A 14,975-nucleotide genomic window follows, 5' to 3' on the forward strand; every position below is an offset into this window, starting at 1 on the left:
TTTCTCTACTTTTCAGGTTTGAGTAGATTTTTAACATTCACTTCCATGATTATGTTTCTGTGTGCGATTGCTTCTTAATAATGACTCAGACACGCTTAAGCGGGAAGCATGATTAATAATGACCATACTTGAGGTATTTTATTACAATGCAATCACCAAGCCTTTCATAAGCAACACCCTAAGCTTCTGCTCCACATTGACTGCAGCAAATCATTTCTGCGGATTCATGATGCCAATCTTGACAGGGGAGGCCACTGAACCAATGAACTTGTCATTATCATCAAACCAGTTTGAGATGACCTTTGCTTTGTGACAGGGAGCATTATGAGGCTTGATGTAGCCATTAGACGATTGTAAACCGTGGTCATAAAGTCATAGTCGTGATCAGCAACAATATTCAGGGAGTGGCATATGACAATCATGTGTCAGGAACTACACAATCACCATCAGACTGGACTGTTGACACAAGGTAGATTGAGTCTGTGGACTCATACAACCAAACACCGAATTCTAATTACCATCTGCTGCCCATACAGTAATCCAGACTCAACAGGTGAGGTGTCATGGTTCAGCTGTTTGTTGGCGAGTCTGTGTTTTTTATCTGTGTAAATTATGTCCCGGTAATAGAGATCAGTTTTTCCCTCATCCTGATTAAGCTGTAGTGCTGATCCGTCTCTTCTTAATAAGGTGATTGGTGACTGCATATTTCTGCTCTATGTATTAAGTCATCATGTACAACATTAAAAGCTCTTTAGTGCAGATTTGTACCCACTTTTTAGAGAAATATCATAAATATGCAGTTTAAGTGTCCACACCACACCAGACTTTCTCTTCTCCAGGGCCTCCTATTTACATTCACCACCTCAGATAAAGATCATTACATACACCTCCTTAATTATAGTGATGGGTCTATACAAGTTAGTTAACGTAGATAGACTCTTAACAAAAATTGTGAGAAAGCCACAAGTTCTCTCAATAATCTTAACCCTGATTACCATCATGAAGCTCATCAAGTGGTGACATCAGTCTGTCTGCCAGGAAATGAATATGACTACAATCTCTGTGAGAATAGCTGACCATTGGAAGGAAAGTACCTGACAACAGGAGCACCAATTCAATTAAATGGTTCGACAAGTAAGATGATCAGTTCAGATTATAAAAACACTTGGAATATTCTTGGCAGGGTGAAATGATGGAAGACGCTCGTAAGCAATGGTCATCAATATGCTGTTGAGCATGAGAATTATTACACGGGCCCACTTCCAGAGTCAGTGATTATGTGTGAGCACACTTTCTCTCTCTACTCCAACAGTCCATCAAAAACAGTGAGCAAATTGAGATTTAACATGTGAATTTACTGTTAGATTACTGTGTTGGTACAGTAGCAAATGAGAAAAGTCTTACCTGTCAGGGAGTTTTGATGTAGGAGCTGTTCGCAGGGGAATGTCCTGGTACAGACAAATACAACAGTAGGTGCTCGTGCAGAATTACATTATTAATACAAAATTAAATAATTAAACAGAATTCTGATAAATTATTACTAAGCAGCACAAACTGTACTAGTTAAAATTAGAGCCACCGTTACCATTGGGACCATTTAGGTGCTGCTTATAAATCATTCCATCAACAATCATAATTCAGTTATGCAATATAGTAAATACAGTATGTATTGTACATTGTACATAGGTCAGTCTGCATAAGAGATAGTATTATTTTTGGTTCTTAAAGAACATTCTGCTGCACTCAAATATGCATACACAAAGCACGAAGCTTTCAGCCAAGCATAGAATGCAAAATGGAGGGAAAATGTATATTGTGTGTGGCAGTCATGTGTTCGGAATTATATGACTGATTTTACACATGTACTGAGACCTCAGGAGGAAAAGTCATGGCATTTAAACACATTTCCAGTCAAGTCAGCATATGAGATGTGTTTTAAAAGATTAAACATTGCTTAGATTTATTATGTGTTTATTATGTCTGTCCTAAATTAGCAGGAGGTGAGGTTAAAAACAAATGACCGTAAAGACAAAGTAGAGACAGAGAAGTATTTCCTGCTGAATGTACACCGCAAACCACTTTTTATCGGAAAGGGTCATAAGTTTAACAGCTTACATCTGGTACATATACAACTAATACAGAAGTAACACAAATCAAGACAAGTGGAAGCTCAGATAATCCAACATCCAACAGCTCAGAGATGATTATCAATAAAAGCAGCAACATTTTATTAGCACATGCAGTAGTATAACATAGCCACATTTTAATGACTAACATGATAACTGGATTACCTTATTCATAAACAATAAGAACACTATTCCCTCACCTTGCAGTGTGGCTTGCCATTGACACCGGTGTCTGGGGTGAAGCCCTCTGGGCTCTGGAGGTGGGCGAACGGTTTGACAGCGCCCCAGGATTCCAGGTAACGGGTCATACGCACAGATGCCCGCATCTTCAGGCCATCATTCACTCTAGGCTTAGGTGCACTCCGGGTGTACAGTGATGGGTCCTTAGACTTAAAGCACACAAAGAAAAACCTTATTGCATTTACCGCACACTGCAGCCATTCAGCTGAAGCTCGAAAAAGCAGGACTCAGTGAATATGTTACAGTGCAATCCTGGCAGACTGCCAACCAGCAGTCCACATATGTGTGAGGGTCATTTGAAAGCAAATGCACAAAAAAACTGGAATTTTGCCAATTAAAACAGGCTATGCCAACATCAATTTGGTATCAAACATTGGAAAAAATCAATTTCATGGCGTAACAAAATAACAAGTGTTTTCCTAGGTTAAAACTAGTAGTAGTGCACAATTTGTGAATATTAACAAAAGTCAGTTAAATTCACAATATGGCAAATCAGTTCACACAATGTTGATTAAGCCTATAAGCTCCTAGATTCCGTGTCACCCAGCGAAATTCCCACGCTGCATACAAAAGTGATTTGTTTTATGTCAAGACAGACGTAGGTAATTATTATGCTAGTGAAGTGAGACAGCTACATACACATACAAGTATGAGTGAAAACACGAACAATTGCTCCAAAAACCCAGTCATTCAGCACTTTGACGAGATAAACTCTTCATGCCTTCGCTGGCCTCTGCACTGCCAGTGTACACATACAAACGCTTCCTTAGTCAGGTCTGATAGTTTTGCATGACAGAGTCCATTCCTTTCAGATAAAGGATACAGAATACAGGTAATGTTACATCGTTTCTGTTCATGAAGACCAAACAGAGGCACAATAATAACATCAAAAACAAAAATCACCAAACGTTAAGAAAACTGTACTCTACTTCACTGTGAGAAAACACAAAAGCAACGGTATTGTTTTAAGAAAGTACAACAAATACATTTATCAGCCATAATTGATAGCACTTAAATCACAAAAAAGGAAACATGGCTTTTTGACCTAGTCATTAATACATTATAAATAAATCATACATAAAATCTAAAACATAATTGTGTATGCACTTGAAATAAGTCGTAATCTAATAATTATGACTAGGATTCCAATATCACACCTGTCAATACTTATAAGAGCAGGTGTGTTACAGTACTGCATTTCTCTCATTCTTTCACCCACAAAGTGCTTTTTTTCCAAGGAAGCTGGACAGAAAACTCACCCGTGGATCAATGACCAGGTAGGTGAGGACGTTGAGCTCTTTCAGGTAGGGATCCCTGGTGTGACCGTTGCCCTCTTCCACTTCATACGCCTTGTTAAGGTGCTTCAGAGTCGCCTCTGTGATGTGGACTCGTCTAACCAGGTGAAACAATGAAGACACTCATCCTTGACGTCACACTTCAAAATCCTTAAGCGAACTTAACTTTACAAAATGAATTTGACTGAGAGGCGATTATGTACCACCTACCCTGGAAGGCCTCCGGACTCCATGTGATTGGCCAGAGTGACGTCATGTGACCACACGTCAAACTGCCATTTGCGAAGACCTATAACGCCGCAGAGCACGTTGCCAGAATGCACCCCCACTCTCATGTTAATATCCACTCCTGTGGCCTCGCGCACCTGCCTGAAGGAGTTTCACAGAAACACTTCAGCTCATTGATTCTGGCAGTTTCTATATGTTGACTCACACCTTCAAAGCACATAAACAGTCTGAGGCCACATTATAATATGCTCCAGCATGTTTTTAGTCTCAATAACACCTGGTTAACAAATATAACTTACCACAACAAGACTTTATTATGGTTTTGTTACATGTTTAAAGGTCCAGTGTATAAAATGTAGGTGAAATGACTTTAACTTAGCAGAAATTGAAAATAAAATATTTAAATGTAATTTTCCATCAGGATTGTATCAATTGCCCCAGAATTTGACTTTTATATTTATATAAGAGGTCGGTCAGCTCTATGGAGGCTGCCATTTTGGACAACCATGTTTTTACAACTGTGCACAATAGACAAACTACACATCCTTTGAGTTTTTATGCTAACTGAAGACTACTTTCTCCAAACGCTCTCCAGCACACTTTGATGGGAAGAGTGAGGGACATTTAGCTGCAACAAGCAACTTCAGCAATAAAATGTTGCAAAATTGTACAACATTTAATGATTAATTAAAACACAATAAACATTGTAAGTCCTTTTCAACATGTGCAATTCCAGATATTTGTTACTAGAGGTTAGGGCTATAAGTGGATTATTTTTAATCATCCACAAAATGCTAAACATTTGTAAATTCTAAATTCTTCAAATGTTCCGTTTTGTTCACAAACCAAAGATATTCTGAGTGACTCAGATCCACAGTCACACCACATGTTCTGCAAAGCTGCACATATAAGGCTCAACATTTGATTTTTCATACTGCTCAAAAATGTACAAAAACTCACTTAATAGCTTCACACATGTCGAGGCCCATTTTGACACAGTTCTTGGCGTGATTAGGCAGAGAGACCGGCAGCCCTGACACACAGTAGTAGCAATCGCCAAGGATTTTGATTCTCATGCATTCATTCTCCTACAAAGGAACAAAAATGAAGGGAAGTTAACCATGAGGAGAAAGCACAGACTTATGCAAGAGTGTGAGCAACAATCCAGCCACAGTCTTGAACTGCTGACACTGAAAAATGCCTCAGTCATGCCTGGGTCAGATCTGTAATGATGACAGAAAGAAAATCTTAACGACTCACCTTGGCAATTTGGTCAAATTTTCCAAATAGTTCGTTGAGCATGATGACCAGCTCCTTAGGAGAACAGTCACTGGCCAACCGGGTGAAGCCAACAATGTCAGCGTACAGAATACTGGAATACAAGGGAAGAGCAAAATCAAAGCTTAAAGATAATAATCTATATAAATTAAAAAATAATAAATAATAATCAACAATAATCTTTTAACATCAGCTGTCATAAAGACCACAGTTAACTGCAGCAATAATATAATAATAGCCACCATGGTGATGAGCTATGGGATTATCTAGCTCTTAATTTTACCCCAACTAAAACCTCACAGAGACCTCACCATTATGAGCTGCAGCAAAAATACATTAGATCCATGAAACTCTACTCCAAACTGATTAGGCAATGAGGCCCACCCCATTTGTGTCCTCAATATTATGTCTGCTTTTCAGATGTGCTCTTGACGTGGGAAGTATGTTAAAAAATTTTTTTAAAAAAAACCCTACCTAACCTCCTATTAACCTCCAGCAGACTTAAATGGTGCCTGTACGGTTCAGTGCTCAGCCGTAGCTTATGAAGCCATTATTCAGCAAACCACAGACTGACAATGATATCAATGAGATCTCGTGTACCCTCTGAAATAAGCTGACCTGACACTACATGGAAAAAGGTTGGCACAGCACCAGACCTTTGCATGGCTGTCCACAATGGGAGCTGAAATCCAAACCTTATTGACTGAACAACCTGCACTTCTCACTGGCACACAGACAAGTTAATTGGACTTCGAGATGGCCATTACATGAAACTCCTACATGCAACACCCAAGGTTCTCAATATTTCAGGCTTTCAAAACAAATCAACCATAAATACCCACCTGTGCACGACGTAGTTAACCACAGAGCACAAACTTAAAAAAGGAGACACTGCATATAACCTCTTTCCCTGTCACACTGAAACCAGCCAGGTGCTCCATGAGCCAGACAACTCAGCTAATGACTGGTCCGACCATGGTGATTATAGGCATCGGTCAGAAATGCAGCCTATCATTCAACACCATCTCCACTGTTGACCTTAAATAAACACGGCAGCACACATGACCGATACATGCACTAAGACTTAAGTATTTTAAGAATTAGAAAATAGATATCATCAGTCAAATCAATTCATGCAGGACTGAAAACTGCCTTTTTAAAACCGAGTGTGATAATTCTAAAAAATTTATAAATAAAACTGTTTCCACTGTATTGTTCACAATGATTTAGTTAAGTCAATGTTGTAAACCAGACGCCATGTTTTGTCTACACTTAACCTAAAAACAAGAGGCCATCTGCCAAACGTCACATTAAGCTGACACAAATCTATGTCAGTGCTTGCTAAATTCATAAAAAACACTCATAAAACAAAGTGCTGGAAGTGGGTCAATCCTCATAAATCTCATTCCCTTATGACAAGTTGTCACGAAAATGTGCTTTTTGTGCTTTTAACCACTAGGACCTAAACCTAAGAGTGTGACTAATAAAATAAGTATACCATAATAAGGTGGTGATGAATAAAAAAAATGGTGGTTGTACCTGACATTCTCATGCCTCTTGACATAAAGACTGTGGAAGTTATTATCTTTAACGAGCCGCTGTTGCTCTGCTTTGTCTTTACAGTCTTGCAATCGCTCCATGATGGCAAGCTTCATCTTCATGGAGATGTACACCGGCAGCACGGACTGCAGCAGGTTCTCCTGCAAACACACACACACACACACACACACACACACAGTTAGTTGTATAACTGTAATTTAGGTGAGCCAGGATATTAAGGTTATTTGATTGTTGCACTGACTATGCAGCAGTGAGTGGTAGAACCATGGCACGCACACAATTACAAATCCAAACCTCATTAACAAGTCACTTTTTAATTTTAATGTCCACCTGTCTGATCAGTGTACCGTTCACCTGAGCAGTTTTTTAATGCAGTTACTGGCAGATGAACCTTGATTAAGACATAAATCTGAAGAGGCAACATTTAAAGAAATGATTAAATCCTTTTCAAACCATCCAAGCCAGCTTAGCTCAGATAATGCTTTTTCAAACATCAGTCGCTAGAAAAGGACCCTTTGCCAAGTACTAGTGAACATGAACAGAGATGATGGCATGAGATATGACTTTTTGTTTGACACAAACCTTTTCTGCACCAACACTGTTGATTTAGAAACAGAGAAATGTTTGTCTTCTGATATAAAGCCATCCTTGGAAAATTAATTATAAATCTCTCATTAAAAACAGATATTTAAGTGTGCACTCATGTCTTGTCTGTATTGTTTACTCTTTATTTGGTATTAGCTCAAGATGGGTCAGGTGGAACAGGGAGTGTGTGTGTACTATGTGTGTGAAAGGATTTAGATCTGGGCTTTAGCTTGTCCACTTAAGGACTTTCAGAATGTTGTTTTGAAGCCATTCCAGCATTCAACTGGCTGTATACTCCACTCATTGTTCAGATTTCATTTCCAATCTGATATGATAAAAAATAACTCCTAAAGAATTTCCAGTGTCTTGACTGGAATCATGATCCATCTATTTTTTTCTGCAAGTCAAAGGTGATGGAAATCCAAATACCTCAACTGGTGAGATGCTAACACAGCCTTTCACTTCCCTGGAGTGTTTTTGTACACTATAGCAGTTAACCAATTAATCGCTTGGGGTGATTTATTGGGTCGATTATTATTCAACAATCTCAGGGTTAGGGTTATTTCAAATGACAAAATGATACATTTTTGATCTCAGAAACTTAATGTCACTAAAACTTTTCTTCCAATATATACATACACATATATACACACATATATACACACATATATATCTATCTATCTATCTATCTATCTATCTATCTATCTATCTATCTATCTATATATATATATCTATATATATATATATGCGCCGTATGCGCATAGATATATCCGTATCCGTATGCGCCTCCAGCTCATCTCCCGTTCATTCACCGCTTGCGGTACTAGTATATATACACACACACATATACAGTACATATAGAGGGAAAAAGTGTGTGTGTGTGTTTCTGTCCATGACTATGCTACAACCTGAATTGCTTCCATTCAGCCAAATAAGTTTCCCACTGAGTCTGAAACATGAACACTCACCTCTCATAAGGTGGCTATTGTGCAGATGATTGTGTGGAAATGTGGAATTTGTGACAATTCATTATAAAGGTGTTGTTATTCCTGCTGGCGCCTCCACCAATGCGCAGCTAGGTAAGCTGTCTAAATACATATGGTACGACACATAGAAAAAACAAATGTGTTGTCACTGCACACACGCAGTAACATGGAGTCATGGGAAAGAAAAATGTCAGTTTCAGCCAATTGCTCTCTTTGGCTAACTCTGTGCACCAGATAGTCAAATACAACAGGCTTAAATGTTAACGACTGGATCATTCCTTTCTGTCCTGCTTGGCAATGCAGTCGCTTTCCTGTCAGCATATTTTATGTCCCACTAAGCAGTAATCACAACAAATGAAAAACAAGAAAAAAGGTTTTAAAAATGGCCCCTGAAGCGCAGATGCATCTAAATTTGAATGGCATCAAAGAAGAATCTAATTTGAGAAGGATAACATCCCAAGGAGAGTGAACATGAGGCCGGCCAAATGTTTGTTAATGTTTGTTTCAAGTCATGTATTTTATTAAAAAATAAACCGTTCATCATAATTAGTTTAGAATATATCCTACACTTTCACTTAAATTAAGTGGTGGAATGGAAACATCATTTTTAATTGAGACACTTTCTCAGGATTTGTAATGACTCATGAGTGTGTGAGTGAGTGAATAGTGATTAATTTACTGATGTGAAGGAACCATGTGAACTGTCATGAGTCAAGGGGCTTTTGTTACACACATTTTCACAATAACCCACATCTCTCTTATTGTTAGGATTCTTACACTACTAAATTTTAGTATTAAAAATACCAATTTTTACCACTTCTCATATGGGCAGTACAAACTTAAGATGGCTTTTAAATACAGACCCAGGATTTCGGTTTCGAGAGTTTGTTTTGTCAGTGCAAGTGTAGCTGTTCTCCGCAGGCCAGAATATTCTACTAACCTGTTGTCTTTTTTCTATCTCCAGCTTCATCCGCATGCTCAGGCACCTCAGGGTGTCTTGGAAGGTCTGCCTCAGTGTTTTCTCCATAAGGACCTTGTGGAAGGCTCCAACTACACTGCCACACAGAAATACCACTACATTGGACAGAAGCTACAGGAGCAAACAGAGAGGACAAGGTTAGAGCTGAAATTTAATTACTTAGCAGCACATATAACGACTTTGACCTTGAATAACCTACAATATATTGACACAAAGCCCTCAACACAATACTTCATACAAGCAACAGCTGCAAACAGACATATTAACAATACAGAGGCTAGTTCTACAGTATAACATAATAGTAGATACTGTATTATGAGACTTTACCTGTTGCGCAATGTAACGGTTGGGCTGATTGCTGTAAATGGTGAGGCGCACTGTGAGGGCTATAATGTGGGACATGGAGGAGATGATGCTGAGCACCACAGCATACCACATCTGGAATGGCAGCATGGTATACACGGTGAAGATGATGAAGAGGAAGAAAGGCACCTGAAAGCAAAAGGTGTTCATGTGGTCATCAACTGCGCCAGGGCTGACTTTTTCTACTGAAGGTTGCGCTCATTCACTTATTTTGCATTATCTGTTATCTTATTAGAGTTGTGACAATGTTTCTAGAAACATTTAATTTAATTTAATTTAATTTAATTTAATTTAATTTAATTTAATTTAATTTAATTTAATTTAATTTAATTTAATTTAATTTAATTTAATTTAATTACTTGTTTTATAGTTCTTTAAAATCAAAAATGCTTAATATTTACAGAATTAGTGATCAGATCATAGAAGAAAAGAAGATACTGGAGCTATTGACATCTCACATACTGTATTGACTGTTGCAAAAATCCCCAACAAAATCAATACCAAGACTTTTTCCATAGGCCTCAAGTGTACTATAACCTACTAGAGAAAGCACTCAGAGCGTAAACCTCTGCCACTTTCCCACAGTGTCAATCTACTCCCCAATATTACATTACATTACATGTCATTTAGTAGACGCTTTTATCCAAAGCGACTTACAAGGGAATTGAGTACAACCTGCCAGGGGTGGAGTTGAACTTGCGACATGATGTCTTTTGCACACAGGGTACCGGTATTAACCACTGAGCTACCCCACGGTTAACAATTTTTTATTCTTTTTTGTTTTTTTGTTTATATGTTTTTTACTTTCAGAATCTAGATCAGTGTACCAACCACCATTGAAACTAGAGCTGAACGATTTTGAACACATATCTAATTGCGATTATTTTGATTTGTGATATCAGAGTGGAATGGTCATTTTTACATCATTATTCTCATTTTCATGCAAAAAACACATTTAAAATGATTACTGTGTGATATTTGTGCAGATCTGTGAGAAACAAAGATGATCTCTTCAGTCTATAGAATAAGACGTGTATAGCTCAAGACAATCATTCATCTAAAATTATATTTTGATGCACATTTTGGCTTTCACAAATATTAAATTGCAGTAGGCTATATTGTGATTCCGATAGAATTTTGATTATTTGTTCAGCCCTAATTTAAACCTAATCATTCCTTCCTTGGGTCATTACCCATATCCTCAGAAAAGTTGATGAAAAACTATCTTTTATTTATTTGAGCTATGCTGACAGACAACAAACCAACAGACAAATCTTGCCAAAGGTAAAATTCAAACCCTGTTCTCTAGGTTACCTGGTCCCAAGGCAGGATGATGGGGCTGCAGAAGATGAATGTGTAGCCCATGGTGAGGTGTGTGGCCCAGACAATCAGGCCCAGTAGACGTCTCCATCGCTGCGAGAGTATCTCCGTACACACCAGCACAAATACGGCCAAGAACACACACAGGCTGCCGCTCACCACGCTCACAAAGGCACAGTGTTCTCTTGCACTCTGCTCCAGCAGCCAGGGAGGAAGAGAAGAATAAACACTTATTTTATACAAACTTCTATGAGTAGACAACAGGTTATGCACACCGTCAGTGGAGGCAACTCAGCACTATTGCATGATAATAATAAACTTTATTTGTATAACACCTTTCTTAACAAATGTTACAAAGTGATTCACAGTCAAATCAAACCTAATCAAATACAAATACAGTTACTATTGTCGTTTTTAAAATAGGAACGTCATGTGTCAGTTTGGAAGTAAAACCACTACCTACAGCCTTTATCATAACCACACATTTTCGCCTATATTAACCAGAAATTAATTCACTAGTGTAATCACAAACAACTCAAATAAGATGCCTCACAGAGAACCAGTGATATTCAGGCTGAGCATTGATCTGTCTTTCTATCGCTCTCTCTTGCTCAAGGTCTCATCACTCTTAATTTACAGAAAGACAGAGGAGGAATATAGTTTGCTGTTTTTAATTGCCATTGTGATTGTACAAGAGACAATACACACATTGTTTTCTGTTTAGCACAGGTTAACGACATGTTTATTTGGATTCAGTTAATCTGGGATTCTTTTTTTAAACCTTTATTCAAACAGGTCCCTTGAGATAGAGAGGGAGATCTGGCCAAGACGGCTCACCAGTTACAATTAAATATAGTACACAACACATACAATAAAACAACACTCAAACATACTGTATCTCTGTTTGAAGCGCTAGTTAGCTCTTCCACTTCACTCTACACCTCTACCTCAGCACAAATCAGGACACACTATGCCTACACAACAACCTGCAAAACGAAGGGCTAGGGCTAAGTGGTAGGGGGCATGGGGTGAAATGAGATTTAGCCAAAGTATGCGCCTGTGTGCAACTTGTCCTAGTGTAAGTGGGAGTGTGTGGGTGTGAGGGGCAGAGGGGAAGAGGACGAGAGAAAACAAGGGGTTAAATGAGTGCTCAAGAGTGAGACAGACACACAAAGTCAGTGTTAATAGATCTCTCCGTGGAGAAGGCCATCTCTGCATTGTATTTTGAGCTTTCTGGTTACCATGGCAGCACAGTGGAAAAAGCCAGCTCTCTAATACAGCACTTTCTACTCCCTATGTCGCTCCGAATCTTGACAAAACCTTTTTTGTAGGTAGAACAACAACAACTGCTCTGTATGAACAGGAACAGATGGAGTTATAATGTGCAACACCTGGCACATCTAGTGCTATAAACTTCACATGTCTGCAGAAATGTTTATTTATTTTTTCTATAACGAACGTTTATAATGTGCTGCACTGCATGTCTGTCATTTTCATTTATACAGAAAAGTACAATCGATCCCATTCATGCTTGTAAGATATATTTCTGCAGTAAAGTCACCAGGGCAAATTTACTGACATGCGGTATTCATTCTTTCTAAAATTTTGATTCTAGTTAGCTTCAAAGAGCAGCTATTCTTTCTGGGGTTCACACACAAAATCACGAGGCTCTCAATTATAGGTTTTTGGATGGTCAGTGCCAACCTGACTTTAAAAAAATGTAATTTTTTAAAGTGCAATGGTTTAATAACAAATGATACACAAATTTGTGTAACTTAAATAAAAATGTGTTGAACGACACTTATGGTCTGGTCTGTCTCTCCAACCTGCATTTAGTGATGTACTATGGTACACTTTTTTAAAATGAATATAATGTATTTAAGAAATATTAAATACATGAAACAGGTAATCAAAATCTTAATATTTGTCTCACATACATTTGGATGAAAAAGTTTCTCCGAACAAATTATGTGTGAATGTGAACAAAGAAGTACTTGTAGGTATATAGGAATAGGTATTGTTAATAGTAATAATTATTAAAACATTCAGCCTAGATTAATCATCCATACTGATTCATTAGGCTACTTCTACCCTAAATATATAATGTAAGATATGGCACATAAATTCTCTTCGACCTTGGTTTTACACATACAGCACTATGAAAAATTCTTAGGGCACTTAGGTCTCTTATTCTGTGATCATTTTTTTTCTGACATGAAACAGTTGGACAAACACAGGTTTTTCACAGTCCAGTTTTAAGAAAGCTGTGGTCATGCTATTGTTCAAATGTAAGGGTAGGTCACACTTAATACTTGACACTTTTCCCCTGAAAATGTTGTTATACTAAAACTGCACACATGTTTCCTGTATTTTCTGGTTGCATTCCAATAAGGTGATTGAGAGATAATTATACTGTCTGGTCATTACAGCATTGTTAAAACAACAACTCTAATGGCAGCTCAAGACTTTTGCACAGTACTGTATATAATCCAAAGAAGCCCCTGAAGCTGCTTAATCCAAGTCCAGGGAGATTTTCTACCTAAACAGTTTTCAAGAAGACCCACTGTATTCAGATAAAAGTTTAAGAGCACAAATGGTGCTCTGCTCATCTACCCTCCAACCAATCAAGGTGTGAGACCAGAGGTTGTAAGTGGCACATCACAGATTTGCTCTCAGCATCATTATCCATTCACTGTCCACGATTGAAGAGAAGTTACATAAGTTGACAGAAACTTTCTGACACTGGAGGCCCCCTCCTAACAAGCACCCTGCCCCTCCTTCACATTTAACAACAGTGTTATACAAGCTCCATCACATTTTCCTCTCAACTCCCCTGTACCCCCGGCAACTGTGTGAGAGGCAGAGACAGCTGAGAAGACAGATGAGTGGAAGGAGTGAGAGATGGGATGGATGATGGTGTGAGTTTTTATTTGTAATGCCACAATTTATATGAAGAAGTACTAACTGTGACAAAAGTGAAATAGTATGTCTGTGTGTAGGGCTGGATAATCAATTATTTAAGATTAAGAAATCCTACTTTCAAAACAACACAATTAGCAAATTGCAAAGGCTGCTATTTGGGATATATATCACATTTTAAATCTCTTTCACCATGAATACTGGACTGAAGCTCAACTTTAAAAACATTATATCCTGAATCAAATGGTCAGAAAAGTGGCAGCTATATAATTTCGCCACATTGTCCAGCCTGATCTGTGCGTGTTCATATGTGTACGCATATACGCACAGTGCGTGCAGGAGGACTGTGCAGAGTGAAACATTATAAATGTACGATGAGAGAAACTCAGTGTGAGAGTCAGCAGCTACACAATAGGAGGAAGGTTGTGAACGCAATATAATCTGCGCTGACAGAAGCTGTCAGTTCATCATGTGAACAGCCAGGGTGACTGACTGCGCTGCTACCTTCCATTATGCCAACATCAACAGCAAGCTGCTGATCAGCAGAAGAGAGTGAATATACTCTATGTCCTCTTCCCCTTAGTGTCAGAACCATGATTACACTCTCTACAACTTTATTCTTGGTTGGGTTGGGATGATATGCATTTGTCACAATTTGATTGTATCACTGTACTTTGAATGATATAATTCTTGACACAATAACCCAGGTGTTATATTTTCAAAATCAATGCATATTGCATGTCATTTACTCACGGTGACATTGATCAAAATTGAATGGAACAGTGGTACATAACATGTACAACAGAATGTTTCTATAAATTAACTGCTACATTTAGCTGCCCCTGCCAATAATAAGATAGGACATAGAAGCGTAAACAGGACACAGTACATATGTGAGCCTTCAAATGAACATGCAAACTGGAAAATGTCTTTTCAAACCCTACTCAATTGGGGACACCACTGGTAAACAGAACTCCCAATGATTACTGAGGTAAATTAGCAACTGCTGCTTTTAGCTGTCTGTGCTCATCATGTTAGTAGGACTCTATGCAGTTTTCAAACTATTCAGTTTTCAGACAAAAGCCTCTAAATATGA

At 38.2% G+C, this 14,975-nt stretch overlaps 1 protein-coding gene across 3 annotated transcripts in view; it reads right to left on the reverse strand.

The window, feature by feature from the left end:
- adcy7 (adenylate cyclase 7) overlaps positions 1–14,975 on the reverse strand; it is a 55,217-nt gene that overhangs the window by 12,671 nt on the left and 27,571 nt on the right. For all 3 annotated transcript variants that reach the window (XM_058628842.1, XM_058628841.1, XM_058628843.1), the window contains exons 3-12: positions 10,955–11,152; positions 9,605–9,769; positions 9,239–9,388; positions 6,707–6,867; positions 5,150–5,261; positions 4,850–4,977; positions 3,872–4,030; positions 3,626–3,758; positions 2,327–2,515; positions 1,405–1,448 (exon numbers count right to left, since the gene is read on the reverse strand). In XM_058628842.1, the coding sequence (XP_058484825.1) occupies positions 1,405–1,448; positions 2,327–2,515; positions 3,626–3,758; positions 3,872–4,030; positions 4,850–4,977; positions 5,150–5,261; positions 6,707–6,867; positions 9,239–9,388; positions 9,605–9,769; positions 10,955–11,152 (1,439 nt within the window). The remainder of the gene's footprint in view (positions 1–1,404; positions 1,449–2,326; positions 2,516–3,625; positions 3,759–3,871; positions 4,031–4,849; positions 4,978–5,149; positions 5,262–6,706; positions 6,868–9,238; positions 9,389–9,604; positions 9,770–10,954; positions 11,153–14,975) is intronic.

This window comes from Solea solea, chromosome 5, assembly GCF_958295425.1.
Source record: "Solea solea chromosome 5, fSolSol10.1, whole genome shotgun sequence".
Taxonomy (NCBI): Eukaryota; Metazoa; Chordata; class Actinopteri; order Pleuronectiformes; family Soleidae; genus Solea; species Solea solea.